The 16,027-nt window shown below is 31.4% G+C and overlaps 1 protein-coding gene across 1 annotated transcript in view; it reads left to right on the top strand.

The window, feature by feature from the left end:
* The window catches only part of LOTGIDRAFT_229452 (hypothetical protein), a gene marked incomplete at both ends in the record, with an annotated part of 28,025 nt that extends 15,264 nt beyond the window's left edge, over positions 1 to 12,761 (top strand). The window contains 16 exons of the mRNA XM_009065466.1: positions 545 to 605; positions 1,434 to 1,495; positions 1,920 to 1,976; positions 2,781 to 2,919; positions 3,512 to 3,697; positions 4,182 to 4,262; positions 4,679 to 4,731; positions 5,726 to 5,841; positions 6,708 to 6,866; positions 7,684 to 7,824; positions 8,244 to 8,458; positions 8,761 to 8,925; positions 9,093 to 9,254; positions 9,603 to 9,692; positions 10,770 to 10,919; positions 12,681 to 12,761. Coding sequence (XP_009063714.1) covers positions 545 to 605; positions 1,434 to 1,495; positions 1,920 to 1,976; positions 2,781 to 2,919; positions 3,512 to 3,697; positions 4,182 to 4,262; positions 4,679 to 4,731; positions 5,726 to 5,841; positions 6,708 to 6,866; positions 7,684 to 7,824; positions 8,244 to 8,458; positions 8,761 to 8,925; positions 9,093 to 9,254; positions 9,603 to 9,692; positions 10,770 to 10,919; positions 12,681 to 12,761 — 1,918 coding nt within the window. The remainder of the gene's footprint in view (positions 1 to 544; positions 606 to 1,433; positions 1,496 to 1,919; positions 1,977 to 2,780; positions 2,920 to 3,511; positions 3,698 to 4,181; positions 4,263 to 4,678; positions 4,732 to 5,725; positions 5,842 to 6,707; positions 6,867 to 7,683; positions 7,825 to 8,243; positions 8,459 to 8,760; positions 8,926 to 9,092; positions 9,255 to 9,602; positions 9,693 to 10,769; positions 10,920 to 12,680) is intronic.
* Positions 12,762 to 16,027: the final 3,266 nt, after the last annotated feature.

The raw sequence follows: 16,027 nt of genomic DNA, 5'->3' as shown, positions 1-16,027 counted from the left end.
GCTGTGAACACTATTACTATTTTGCTCAGCTAAAAAATTCCAATTTTTGAGACTAAAGAATGCTGATGAAGTGAAATCTACATGGTATTAAAGGGATAGATTTCCCATTTTCGGGGATCAAGCATACTTTGGTTTCAAAAACTGGTATTGGTCAGCTAAACCAATCAGTACTATTATTCACAGCTTTGAGCCTTCTCAAATGTATCCATAATTATCTGTGTGTGAAAATTTAAAAGACAATTAGCTTTTCCATGATTTTCGATTTTGAAGATAAGTTAATGAAGTCACTTATATTCTGTGGTCTCAATCTGTCCCACAGAGTCAGAGACTATATCAACAAGACATTCAACTTTTGGTTACCGCTCTTTCTAGAAAGAAGATAAGCTTGTGAACGAAATTAATGAAAAGTGAAATTTCTTGTTTGAGGTCTATTTGAAGGAATCAACCCTTGAAAATGAGGAATCTGGTACTTTAAGACCATTATATCTGTTTGATATCCAGAGCTAAAATAAATTTTGTACTTACTTATTTGATTTTTAAATAGAGTAGCTGAATATATTCCACCAAGACCAATGTTTCCTAAACGTACAGATGGAGCAGCTAGGGTAAGTCTTGTTTTTATCATGTTTGTTTAAGTAACATATTATTTTTGCCTTACTGTTTAACCGTGTGTTGTGTTATAGGATACCATCCATACTATTGTGGATGTTCTATATCTGGACCAGTAAAACTCTCTAGAAGGCACAATTCTTGACTGATTTTGACAAAACTTGGTGAAATTGTTTAATATCACTCAGAAAGATGAACCTAATTGAAAATGTAACAAATCTAGAAAATATATAAAATTGCCTTTTTTTTTTATTGCTTTCAATTTTTTAGCATGTTACCACTCTAGAAGATACAATTCTTATAAGATTTTGATGAAACTTGGTGAAATTGTTTAATATCACTCACCCTGTTGCAATTCCGAAAATTGTAAAAATACAATATTTAATATTTCGCCTTTTACACTGTCCATATTTAGCATGTATACACTCAAAAAGGAACAACTATAGGCAAATAGGCTTAAGGGAAACATGTATTATTGCTCTTGTTCTTGACTTTCTCAAGAAGTCACAATTTTTGATGGAATCTTGGTGACATTGGTCATTATCGATTAAGAATGAACGTTTTTATGAGTTATTTACTTTAACTAATCTTGCCACCTACAACTTTTATTAGTCTAAACAATTCTGTAGGCAGAGTTCTGGCCTTATTTTAACAATAAGTGGATGAATATATTGAAAATCACAAAGTTCAATAAAAATTGAATACTATTTGTTTGTATATATAATACCTTGAGATATTTATTTATGTAGAAAATCTAATATACACTGGTCATTACTGTCAATATTTTAATGTTAATCATAATTATAACTGTTGTATATTGTTAGGCTGTAGAAGATTACCAGGGACAAGTTGCACGTGTTGCTAATCTTATTTTAGATGAATTCAGGTAATAACATAATCTAGTTTTAACATGAATACAATTATACGGATAACATGATGATTCTTTCGTCTTTATCAAGCAATGATGATCATCGTCGAAACGTCGCAAGTTATTTATTAAAGTAATTGTTATCCATATAATTGTGTTCATGTTAATATCATCAATTACTAAATGCCACTCAAGGAAGTAATCTAGTTTTAAATTGAAACTGTCTTCAATCATACCAAATACATCTGCATTAATTTAGTTGATAATACCTGTATTAATGAGTCCAGAGCATAGAAAAACACTCCTGAAACAAGACTGGCTTCATTTTCACCATAATTGTAAGAGAAATGCAGGAAAATAATTATCTCATCTCATCATATGCAAAATTTTTTAGTTCTACACCTTTTCACAATTTGTCAAAATTGTTACATTTCAATTATAGAGTAATATATAATGATGAAGATGGTACAACAGATCCGAATGAAAGTATGGAATCAAAGTAAGATTATATTATATTATATTGTGTTGTTTGTGCTATCATTAATTATGAGTTGTTTGTAATGTTTACAATATTAGCTTGTAAATGTAAGAGCCTTCAGTTGTAATCCGATTTTAGTTTTATCTATGATAAGCAAGTTATCTTCAAACATTTTTCTAGTTATTGCCCTTGACTTATCCGATCTTTTGTTGTGATTCAATTGATCTAAATTTATTATTCATATCAAATACTATATCAACAAATCTAAGATCTCACCAATGTTTATATATAGAGTAGAGCCTTGTTTATCTGTATATTTCTGTCCCTGATGAAATTGTTCGGTTGAATGGATAGTAAGTTATGTCCCTTTCTATTAGGAAACGTGTAAGTGTCACATACGCAACATGTGATAGAATGAGCATACTTTATAGGGCATATACATCATGGAGAACCGATATTGATTATAATTGTACATTTTATTTCAATAACATAGCATGAAAATAACAATAACAATACAATTAATAACTTATGAAAATAGTCATCATTAGTAGTAAGGTTTCATTAGAATTAGAATTTGCTAATTTGTAAACACAAATTGCTGTGTCGTAACATAGTATGATGTGTTTGGTATTATCAACAAGGATTTAAATGGTGGTGATTAGTTAGTTTTTTGTAGTTTTATAGTTATTGATACGGATTTAGTAATATAGATAGATAAATTCTTCAGTTTTTGTAAATGTTTGAATTATGAAAATATAAACCTCGAAAGACTTAAATTCAAAGTTTTTTTGATGAAAGGTTTATTATGTCTTTCTCTTGTTTCAGGCGTCAAAAGTTGATTTATGAATTGAATTCATCAGGAAAATATTTTGCTTTTAAAGAACAACTAAAACACTCAGTGGTGAAGATTGTAAGAGAAAAATATTTGAAAACTACCAACTTTGATGATAGACAAGAATTACAGGTGAGAAATTGAAAGAGAAATTAGGAACAACAAAGCAATTTTTTGTAGAACGAAATCAAAATTGTTAAACAGGCTGTGTAAAAGTCAACTAGAATTAGTTAGATGGTATATGCTGGAGTTCATGTTCAACTGATTATCACAGAAATTACAGCCAACAAACCTGTTTATCTGTTTGACAAAGCGAACCTTAGTCTCAGAAATGGCAATTTTTTAGCTAAGCTAAGCCTATCAGTGATACAACTCATCATCTGGGCCTTCAAATGCATGTGTTTCAACCCGGTTTCCCCTGTCAGTGATGCAGGTAAGAGGGGCTGACATGGAAAAAGCGTCTAGTCGTTCGAATGGGACAATAAATTGAGGCCCCGTGTCCTACAGGCTGTGCACGTTAATATCCCTTGACAGTTGGAAATTGAAAAAGAGCAGGTTAATGACACATTTCCCTCATTGCACCCTGCATGGCGTTGCAGTCTTCATTAGCTCACATGGTACAGAAAAGTGAAACTCCATTCATTTCATTTCATTTCATTTCAAATGCATGTGTGTCCAGAATTATCATGTTTGAAATTTCAATTGAACATGTTTTTTTTTTCAGACATTTTTAAGTGAACTTTATGTGTATCTAGTTGATCAGATGCATGTAGCATTAGGTAATGTATTGGAAATAGAAGATCAACCTCCTGTACCAGAACCAATAACTGATTCAGTACAGTTAAAACATTTTGCTAGAGAAGCTGTAATGAATGAAGATTATGCACTAGCTGCTAAATACTATCAAGAGGTATATATGAGAGGCAATATGTCTTTCTTATATACTAATGGTTTGAAATATAGGAGAAATAATAGTAATTTTGACAATCTGTATCTTAATTTGTGGATGTATATTTCAGGGTTATTCAGATCAATTATCATAAGCACTTTTAAGACAGGATAATCATTATTTAAAATGTCTATTTGTCAATGTTTCATGTAGTCAGGCATTGCTTTTTTATTTCGAGTTATCTTGAGTGATTATTTGATATGGAAAAAAGTGTCCATAGTCATTCGATTGAGACAATATCCGATGCCCGTGTGCAACAGGCCGTGCAGCTTAAAGATCCCTTGACAGTTAGAAATGTAAAAAAGAGTAGGCAAATGCTGTTATCCTGCCATTGCAAACTGCAAGGAGTCTATAATTGGTGCAGAAAAGCAGGTCATAAAACTCCATGTCAATTCATATCAACTGTATTTAAATGTAATTATTGACTCATCTTCTATGCTTACAGAGAATTGCCCGTGAAAAGAATAATGCTGACCACTGGTATGATTATGGTACTTTTAATCTTCATATAAATTCTGTAACCAAGGTATGAAGACATTATTATACAATTTGTTAGTCATGTCAGTTGTAAACACTAAATTCTTGATGAAATCCATATAAATCTAAAGTATTTGAGATGAGGTATGTAATTGTGTTGGTGTTACCTCTTAAACAATGGTGTTTCCTGATCAACTTTGATGGTAGTTTGAAACCTTGGAGACACCTGTAGACCCTAGTATTAAATAAGATTTATCAATAAAAGTCATTTCAGTTCAACACATTGAACTATGGATTAAATAATTGAAATTTTTATTAGATTTGCATTATAGTGTTCGAATTGGACAAATAAAAAAAATGACCCCTCTGAACCAGCTTTGGCTCCGCTGGCTGAAGTTCTGACTTTAAATAGATAAAAAAGCCCTTGCAAAGTCAACAAGCTTGTAATGTTTTTTTCTATTTTAGGCAGAAGAATGTTTTAAAGAATGTATATCAATAAATCAAAGGCATTTATCTGGGTAATATCTTTTTTATACCTTCATATTGAAATAAGTTCTATAAACTATTGTCTGTCTATCAATTTGTGAGTCATGTTGTATTTGTTACCTAAATACACATTGTGCTCCAAAGTCATGTTTTCTACTGGAGAACTTTGGTAGTTAAAATTATCACAGCAAATGATAAATGATGTCATATGACAAGTTGGAAGATTTCATTGTTAGGCAATCAATCTGAATTATATAATGGACACACATGATATCATTTTTATTCAAATAAAGTATATTCTTCTCTTAGTGTGCATTAGTCTGTACTGATTTTTCAAATGTGTCCCGAAAAGAATATAGTGGTAAATTTTACAACTTCCTAGTAGGAAACTTCCTATTCCCCAGAGGTGACAAATGCAGCATTATAGTTTTCCTTTGAAATTTAGTCAAACTGTAAATAAAAATTATAATGTCGTGACTTTTAAATGCTCAATTGTTGAAGTTTTGTCTGAATATATCTTTAAATGACTTGTAAATTTAATTTAAGAATTTCAACAACCATTTTAAATTTGTAATAAAGCAATCTATCATGTTGGCATATAGCACAACACAATTAGACGGGCTTGTTATTATATGAGGTTCAATGTTCCTTTTCTGTGGATGAAAATGAAAAACCTCGTATACTGTATTATTATAGAGTTTTTGGTTCAATAGGCCGGTGATCTCAAATTGTTATACGAGGTTTATATTTTCAAAGAATGAAAACCATGTATAGCAGTAAAAGAAATAAAAAAGATTTTAACAAAATACGCAAATTCGTAACCAACCTACCACAATAACCTAATAATATATGTTCAAAAAGAAGTCAAATGTGTTGCCTATAGACTTAAAAAAGGCAAGAAAACCTCTTTACAATCTCTTTGACTCTGGCAGATTATTTCCTTTTATTCCTAGCACAAGAATAATCAAGTATGATTGAAGATTATAAAGGTGTGAATACTAGACTAGAATATTTATTTTGTTTTAGGTTGTTAATGTATGGTGTTGTTTGTAATCTCTTAGATAGAAATGAAGCAGCTGAAACATTCTTTGAGGCTGCGACTAATGTTGATCCAAAATGTATAAGAGCATGGACAATGCTAGGTAGGTTTCTACACAATAATTAATAGTGATACTTATCCAATATTTTCTATCATGACCTTCACATACGTTTATTTTTTAATAGCTTCGTAGTTCACCACATAGCCTGATAAGTCTGGTCTCTACTTGTTCTTCGAATGTTATTTATGGGTAGGATGTGTAGCAGGGCTCTTGATTTGGCTCTGTATGCCGAATATTACCAACGGGGCTGCTCAAATGACCGACGGTCAATATACTCTATAGGACATCAAGTAAAAGGTGTTCAGCTCAAATAGTCTAATTGCCTTACGAGCATTATATGGTAGGCTTGATTTTTCCATGAGCGATTGTACAGTTATTGCCCTTGTTATGGCCAAAATACATCAAAATTGTTTCTGAATGTGATGGAGATAAGTTATTATTAGAATTTTAAGAAACTTTGTATTCTTGTGTACATTGATAAGATCTCAGGTGGGCTTGTTAAAACCTATGTTAAAACTTGCTTGTGAAGATATACATCATATATTTCAATCAAGTTTGTGATGATTCCTGGAATATCTTTGGGTTGTTGCCCTTGACTTAACCTATACTAATCAAAATTGTCTGGTAAACCTAATACCACAGAAACTAAAGTTGGATCATGTTTATAGATAAATTAAGATCTTATGAAAATATTTTTATTTATTGCCAGATTTTTTTAAGGATTTATATGTTAATGCATAAGATAACCTTTTCAAAAGCAACCATGAAATTTGCTTATGTGTGAGTGTATCGCCTTTTTGGTGTTTAAAATGTCTTTATTTTATTAAGGATAAAGTAGGCGACCTTGACTAGGAAGCTGTCTCTTAGATGAATTCATATTATAAGATTTATTTTGTTTTTAAATCTAGGTTTATTCTATTATTCTATTGGTAATGATATTGGAGCTGAAATGGCTTATCTTGAAGCAAACAAATTGAATCATGCTGAAGCTGTATCATCAGTTAAAGTTGATGGTGCTGTAGAGAAATTAGATACAGAGGCACCACTTGATACTGACCCTACTAAAGGTATGCAGTATAAATATAGATTTAGACTTAGGTTTCAAATATCTTCTGTAGATAGATATTATAATGAATACTGTCAAGATTGAATTTCATCAACATGCTCTAAACACGAAGGACAATAATCCCTTTTACAATAGACCACTATAATGTGTTCCTTTCTTGGTCCAGGCCGCGATAAAATGTGCCCATTTGCATTACAACTCAAGTGGTCTGAGAACAGTTCATTAGTTATAGTGTAAATGAAAAGCATTCTAGGTATGGTTATCTGTGCAACTCTTCTTGAAGAAGTAAAATTTAACCCTCCAAGTCACTGTGATATTATTAAAAACATTTAGATGTAATAAATAATTTCACTGAATAATGACGAAATTCCACGGGAAAAGGTGAAGGTCATTTGTGAGGCAGTAAAGTGTTCTCGGCACAGTTACCGTTTACATTACACCAATTTATCCAGTCTGTTCTGAGAACCATTCTGAGAACATCTCACCAAGGTGGGCTCGAATTGGAACGGTTCTCAGAACGCTCGACTGTTTACACAAAAGGTCTGAGAACGGATAAATTTTGTAATGTAAAAAAAGGTTTCTGTTTTAAAGAATTAGATGTAAGGGATTATAAGCTTTCCTTTTCATAGTGTTTATTTTAATATATTTGTGAATTAACAAAATTTTGCTCAAAAAGAGATCATTTAGAACATATGTTGCAATATTGCAACCTTTGGAACTTTTTTCAAGAAAAAGAAAACCTTTAAAACATATAAAAAATGTTATTTTTTGGATCATGGTTTGAATATCATTGATTGATTATTGATTATTTTTTGAAGATGGAGAGCTTTCTGGTGAAGGAGGTTTATCTGTACCACATTCTGATGGTAAAACAGTATCAACTCCAGAGGGCACAACATATTCAGCAAAATCATCTCATAAAGGTCTTGATAAACGTGCTTCATCAACTAAAAAATCAGGTAGTTTTCAATATTAACATGTTTTTTTTTGTGTATTTGGTGCATAAATGTTCTTGAAATTTGAATAACGTCCAGCTTATTTCATTTTTGTTGTATATAGTCCACCAACACCTCCAGAATTTTCTTACGTATTATATCTGTTAGTCCACCAGTCCATCCAAATTGCACATAAACACTAAATATGACCCTTTTCTTGAGATACTTTGATAAAATAATTTATATTCATCACCATTGAATTCAGTTATGAAAAAAAAAAAAGCAACAGCATATTTCGAAATAATTGTTCTTCAAAGTGCATTTCACTGTAGAAGACTTATTCAAAGTATATTCAATGTTAGTTATGTTTATCTTAATTATCATCAGTCAGTCAATGAATACTTTAATTTTGTTGTAATCATTTGAAATACTTTTTAACCCAGAAAAAATTGGTTCAGCACTAAAAACTAAAGGACCAGAAAGTGCACTATCAGTTTCCCGTCCACCAAGTCAACAAAAAGTAGTAAGTCAACGTGGCACACCATTGCTTACAGATGATGTGGTTGATGATCCTCCATCAAGAGAACCAACACCTCTGCCATCTTGTAGTATCTATATGCAGACAGTAGATTGGTTATTAGAAGCTAAAGCAGTATCGGTAAGACATCTAAAGTCTTTTACTTGTTGACTTTTACAGAGTTACCGCAACTGATAATTTGATGACAAAATTTCCTCTTTTTTTGAAATAGGGACTTTGAAAGGCAAATAGTTGACAGAATCTTTTCTATACCAACCAACAGATCTAAATTTCAGCTTGTATTTTTTGGAATAAAAATCCAACTTCTGGTTGGATCGATTTGCACCATTTCAATTTTCAATCAGATGTCTGTGGTTGCTGCAGATTCCACTAAAACTAAGTGTTTTATGACATCACCATCAAAAAGATGTTTTTTTTTTCAGTTTGCAGAAAGAGCTTTAGCTCATGAGTTGTTATTACCATGTACTGATATGATTCAAGGACCTTCCATAGATTATCACATAGCTTTAGCTAGATTGAATATACAGAAAAGAAAGTTTACAGAGGCTGCGGAATCTTTAACAAAAGCTCTAGAAATGGAGCAACAGGTATATATCATATTTACTACCAGATATCAGGTGTAAAAAGGTGGTATACTAGATGTATGTTGATAACTTGAGTAATTTGATTATGATGGGGTTATTTTCCTATTGAAATGAATTAATTGCTTTCAACAACAGATGTTGATCAAATATTTTTGTATTATACTTTCCAGAATCCTGATGGTTGGTCTTTAATGGGTCATGTTAAATTTTTAACTGGAGACACACAAAGTGCTAGAGATTGTTATGAAAGAACTACATCATTTATAGGAGATGCTATTGAAATGCATTCAATATATCTACGTTTAGCATCAATATACCTGCAAGAGTCAAAGGTACTGACTTTTTAAAAACAAAATTCTGTTTACCATACACAAACAATCCACATTGTCATCTGATAATCTGTCTGTCAACATTGTGTCTGTGATGTTAAAGATTTGTTGCAGTAATCGCCAATTCAAATTCTTAGTTTAGGTAATGCAGATAAATGGCCTTCTTTTTAAATTTTAAATTTGTCTCCCAGAAGAATTTTTTCATTTTCAAACAATTGTATGCAGTGAATAGATCTGAAGATTTCAGGTGTATTAATAATTAGTTTTGTTTTGTTGAAATAGCCTATTCCAATAGCCTAAAGCTTATAAAATGCTCAACACATAACGAAAAATCACAACTTTATATTTCAGTATCAAGATGCAAAAAATACCTTTTTAATGGCATGTAGAAAAAATCCATCTTGTATATCATGGTTGGGTGTTGGAATAGCATGCTATAGGGTAAGTAAATCAAAATAATTTTCTGAAAACTAAAGATTCAACTTTATCATCAGGTTTTAATTTTGAAAGTTTATGTACTCTTGTTATATCTTTATTCCTTATCAGTCACCTTTTTTTATTTAGTTCCTTCATTTTATATTGTTTTATTATTAGTTGTGGTAATAGAAAGAACACGTGTACCTCCATTGTGTCCAAACCACACTGTCATTGTGCCTCGAGTCTGTAAGATTTCGGTAAAGAATTCAAGCTGACAGAAGATAAAATCTTTACTGTTTTGTTTACATGACCTTTACCCCTTCTTCATTTAACCTCAATCTGATATTTTAAAATAATCTCTTTCCGCGCCCACAAAACGAAATGTAGTGGGCTTAGTTTGATACAGATTAATATGACCATGTTAAAACCCGTATTCATGATATGATGATTGAATCCAATAATACTTGACCCCCCTCTCTATTTTCTAGCTCATTAAGTATAATATATTCTAATCCTTATATATAGATGTTTAACTTTTCAGATCCTATTCATACTCTCTTCTTTTAGAACTGGTAACAAGAAAGCTTTCATATTATAGACTTTTGTTTATTGTAGATTACTCGTGGGTGTTTTTTGAACTTAATACTAACTATGCTAACTTCACCGTATCTTGTATTGAACATTTATCTCTTTATTTGTGACCTTGGCCAGTGCTTTACATAGAAGTTTTTAGAAACTTCTTCACTCTTAACACCAGAAAGCATTAGAAGTTGTTATGTCAGTATTTTCCTAATATTTATAGTTTTGTCATAATAAATTTGATTTGATGTAAATGAAACTTTGTGTGCATTATATATTGGTGTCATATTGAACAAATATGATTTTAACTCTCATCTCATCTATGACAAATTAACAATTCTGTACCCTGTTCAATCTTGTTTTGTTGAACTTTCCGGTTGAATCTAAACTAACTGAACTCACCAATCAATACCACTATAGAGATATGATAAAATTGTTTCACTTCAGTTTATTATATATCTCTTGGCATAAATGGATTTTTTCTAAAGGGAATGAAAAAATTTTGTTTGAATCATTTTATAGTTGGGTGAATTGGTAGAAGCAGAAGATGCCTTATCAGAAGCTAATATATTAAACAACAGTGATCCAGAGGTCTGGGGTTATTTATCTTTGGTTTGTTTGAAGACAGCGAGACAATTAGAAGCTGAACAGGCCTATAAATATGCAGTAAAGGTATATCAACTATTTTATGACTATTTGATCACTAATGTACTTATGGTATTAATTCCTAGTTAAGACAGTCATATGCTTCCATTTAAAACTACAAATTTTCCACCTTGATTTTTTTTACTCCCACATCAAATCTATTAAATGTATCTGCCCATTCTCAATTTGTTACTAACACTCGAGAGTTGAGTTGTTAACCATTTTTGATCAAATTGTAAGCTTCAAATTCAACCAAAAATGAACATCAACTTTGAATTTAAGCACTTTTTTAGACCCTCGATATATTATCAAATAATTAAATCACGATTCAGTTTACACTGTATCACGCAATTTGATTGGATAACAGCGGTCACATGCATTCGGTTTATATCTGTGTAAACGGAATGAAAATATAAGCTCCGACTCTTTACGGACTACTTTTATCATTGAGTTTGATTGACGTGGTCACTACACGGCGTCGATGTCATTCCTTCAAACGTCAACAGAGCCAAAATCGACACATCACTGAATGATAAAGGTATTTTCTAAATTCCCCCAAATGTGCACACTCCAAATTCCAACAATATCATGAATTCTGGACTTATTTTGAACTCGTCTTTCAATAATTGAACTTTCATGTAGTAGACAGTAGACTTTAAATAGGTGACCTACTTATTTTTGATTGGCTGTTCTCTAGGACGTCTTTATTGTTAGTATCGGTTTATTAACGTTATGTTAAAATGTTATGTATTTATGCGCCAATTTAGTGCCTTAAGTTTTTGTTATATTACATAAATATTTAAACACTTATTCGAGTTGATTTAATTATAAGGAATGACTTGAACATTTTTTCAGTTTATCGATGTAAAAACATAAAAACCCTTGTACACTGTATAAACCACTACGCAGATTTATACAGTTATACAGGTTTTTTCTGTTTATACATTGATAAACTGAAAAAATGTTCAGGTCATTCCTTAAATGTAATTATGCCTATTAAAGGGGCAATATGTAAATTTTTATTATCAAAAACGATGTAAATTATACTCTAAAATTCTCTAAAATAATCTTTTTGTTTCTATGAATCTACTTGATCATCCTGAATTTGTTTTAAAATACTGAGTGTTCTTATTAGTAAGTAAGAAGGTAAGAATAAATAGGAAACACAATTCTCATCAATTTGACATTTAATTAAATCAATACAGTAGTTTTCTAAAACAAGTCAAAAACTAAGTAGACTTCAAACTTTTTATATAGTTTTGGCCTTTTAAAAATTAATTTGCAGTTGAACCTTTCAGATTTTTAATTTCTTTAGAATTAAATCAATAGTTTTTAACCAAATTTGATAAGGTTTGGTGTTGTAAACATAAACCTTAATGAAGATCAAGTTCCAATTTAGAACTTTCTGAATAATAATGTTTTGAAAATACCATTGCTTAATCATTTTTTCACCTGAATTTATAAAAAGTAAGGTAAATGTATAGGATTAAGAAAATGAACACTTTGCAGCGATTTCAAATTTTAATCCACATGACCTTTAATAGTGAATTCTATCTAGTTTTCTGACCAAATGTGGATCAAGTGAGAAGTTTCTCACTTCACGAAGCTGAAGTGAGTGTATTTAGACATGTTAAGTTAATTCACCCATCAACTTGACAATCAAAATTTTATCAACCTTTATTTGGCTTGATTCCTTCAGATTAGACAGCAAGTAAACATATATAATGACAATGGTATTTTCTAATTGTGGCAAAATAACTTAACTTTGATAATCTCATTTAATTCCAGCTCAATTTACATGATGAAAATCTTCTCAATGAGATTCATGATCTACAGAAGGAAGTTGGTTTTGGAAATCCCCAGTTTTAATTTTAGAATCTAGAAATAAAGTGAAGACTTGAAGAAGATGAATAAACCCTGAATTACTTGTTATTTGTTATACATTGTAATATTCCTACATTGCAATTTTTAAGTAGTCTATTTATGAATTTTTTTACATTTAAAAGAGTGATATTTTGAATTTTAATATCTATTATTTTTGGTGCAAATATTATGAAAATTCCAAGCCAAATGAAATACATGTACAATTGTCCATGTTAATTATCTATTCAGAGCTCTATTAATTTATATTTTTCAATGTCCCTTATCATAGAAAATGAGATTTCCTCAATAGGAAATTCCTACAGAATTGAGATCTTACTAAATGATGAAAATATTATACATAACAGATTTGTTCAACATATTACCTTTTTTTAATATTAATTCAGTTGAAAATGATTATCAAATGATCAAACATCTTGTTAGGAATACTACCTCTAAGAATGACCAAAATTTTTTTAACTTGACCAAAATGAATCTAAATTCATAAGTAGACTTAACTGGTGTCATAACTATAAGACAGAATCCCTCTATAATCCCATAAATCATTAAACTAAGTAATTATCCATAAAACTACAGGTAATTATTATTTTAAGCTGTTTTTAATAATTACTTTGTTTAATTGATTTATCATTAAGGGATTCTGTTGTTTTGTTGTTAGATTTTATGAAATTACTTAAGAAAGATTTTAGTGTATGACTAAAGCAGGGATATTTAATGGTTACTGTTATCCCAAATGTTCATATTTTACAAAAAAGGGCTGTCAATGGATGTACTTAATAACTTACTTGGCAAGCTTTCTTTATATATAAATAGATTCAAATGAAGTCATTTGTAGAGTGAAAGAATAGAAAATCACATTATAGAAATCTACTGACAATGTATATTGTTTTGCAATCTGTGATATTTTCAATTAAAATGTATATCGATTACATGTAAATCATTTGTTTATTATTGTTTAGTTATAAGTTTTTTATATCCATTCACATTTCTCCATTTACACAATCAGTGGTATAATTAGGGACAAGGGGCATCATGTCATTGCCCTGCCCCTCTGCCCTAAAAATGAAAAAGTGAACATGATAAGGAAGCAGATTTTATCCGATTTAGATGAACATGTAAAATGAATGATATATCGGTCAAGGTTAATTTTGTGATAATCGAATGAACGGTTTTTGAATAATTGGCCTTGACTAAGTAAGAAAGTGTTAAATTTGGCTTGTTAACACGATACAGTTTACATCAGATTTAGATGAGATCTCAAGTTCGAGGAATCGATGGTGGCCAATTAGTCGTCTTGCTTGCTAAACAGAAGGTCCAGGGTTCAATACCAGCATATAAGTCAACATCATAACTTCGGATTTTCTCAACCGATTTCAACCTGTCAGTGATGTAGGCCAGAGGGACTGTCACAGAAAAAAGTGTCAAGTCATTCGTATGGAACAATCAACCCCATGTGCTACAGGCTGTGAAAGTAAGACACCCATCAACAGTTTGAAATCTACAAAGTATCCAGGCAAAATTTCCCTCATTGCGTTGCCCGTCCTAAGACTATAATTAGGTGAAGAAGAGTAGGACGTTAATAAACTCTATTCAAGTTCAAATTTGGTAACAAGAGAATGAGTGGTATTTGAGTTATAGCCCTTGACTTAGTAGAAACCTGTCAGAAGAAAAACTCTTTAATAGATTTGGTGGAGATATCAACAAATTCAACTATAAATGCATTACAAGAAACTTCAAATCTTAAGTCTCTGTATCAGGTCGATCAGAACACTGATATTGAACAAATGCCTTACGAACGGCTTCACGACCAACATTGTTATCAATGTTGGTATAATACAATACTGGTTACGTCCAAAGAAATGAAATACGCGTTTTCGGGAATGTCCAATTTCTTGATTTTTTCAACAAAATCGGTTGTGTCTTTCAGATAAGAAGGATGTTTGCATGCTAGCGGCAACAAAAAGTAATCTATGTATTCTGAAACTCGGTCTACCTTTAGGAATTTTGTTGGCAACGGACCACTCAGTTTCGGGATTTTTATGAATTTTCGGAAGCGTCTAAATGTGTCGTTGGCGAGGCTCGGTGGAGGGTGAAAGGTAGTCATATTGCTTTTCTGAAATAAATTTCTTTTTTATCAAGTTTTGTAGAATATTGTTTATTTCTCGCGCAGTTTCCATAAAAATAGGTGTATCAAGCTCGCAATAGTGATTTGGATTGTTCAACTGTGATCATTTATAATAATGAGATCTTGGTTAAGTTTGAATTTGACACTTTTTCTTTTTGAGTTACTGCCCTTGAATTATTAAAGGTTTTTGAGTTTCTTTACGAGGTAGGCCTAGGACGTGTAAGAATTTTATAAAATTTTGTCAATTACAATGTCATAGACAAGTTAGATTAATTTGTTATTCGCTTTTACAGTATCACGATGAAGAGGTCGCACACAACAACCGAGTTCCATAAGTGACTACCTAAAACAACCACAGTATCAGACTTCGAAAAATTATCAAAGACCTACAACCATCCTTATGACAACCTAAAAATTTGAGTACTCATCTAATAGATTTGCCACGAATGAAACTGGTACAATTCCTTGTAGAAGTAATCATTGCCATTCATGTAAAATAATCAACTCGAGTTCCCTCTAATGCTATTTTAATTTCTATCGACGTTTCTTCTATGTATACCAATATCGATAACACTACTGGTTTAACGGCAGTTCGTAAAGCTTTTAATAGAAACCCAGATCCAAACAGACCCGACGATGCAATTCTACAGCTTTTAGAGATTTGTCTTAGTCGAAACGATTTCACATTTAATGGTAAAACATATTTACAAACTTCAGGGACAGCAATGGGCAAACGATTCGCCCCTTCGTACGCAAACCTTTTCATGGCAGAGTGGGAACGTGAGGTGTTGCCCCTCTGTCCACTTGACCCACTTTTTTACGGACGCTTTTTGGATGACATTTTTATGGTTTGGACTTATTCTATCGAACAGTTTTGGGAATTCTTTGAAATTCTCAACAACCACCATCCTTCTATCAAACTAACCGCAAACGTGAGTGACAAAAGCATAGACTTTCTCGATACCACAGTCTTTAAGGGAGATTCCATAGCAGAAACAAATAAACTGGATATTAAAGTGTATTTCAAAGAAACTGATACTCATCAACTCTTGCACAAGAGCTCCTTTCACCCAAAACATACCTTTTCTGGTATAATTAAGTCACAAGTTTTACGATTTCATCGAATTTG

This window comes from Lottia gigantea (genome assembly GCF_000327385.1).
Source record: "Lottia gigantea unplaced genomic scaffold LOTGIsca_7, whole genome shotgun sequence".
Taxonomy (NCBI): Eukaryota; Metazoa; Mollusca; class Gastropoda; family Lottiidae; genus Lottia; species Lottia gigantea.
This window is presented reverse-complemented; position numbering and strand designations above follow the sequence as displayed.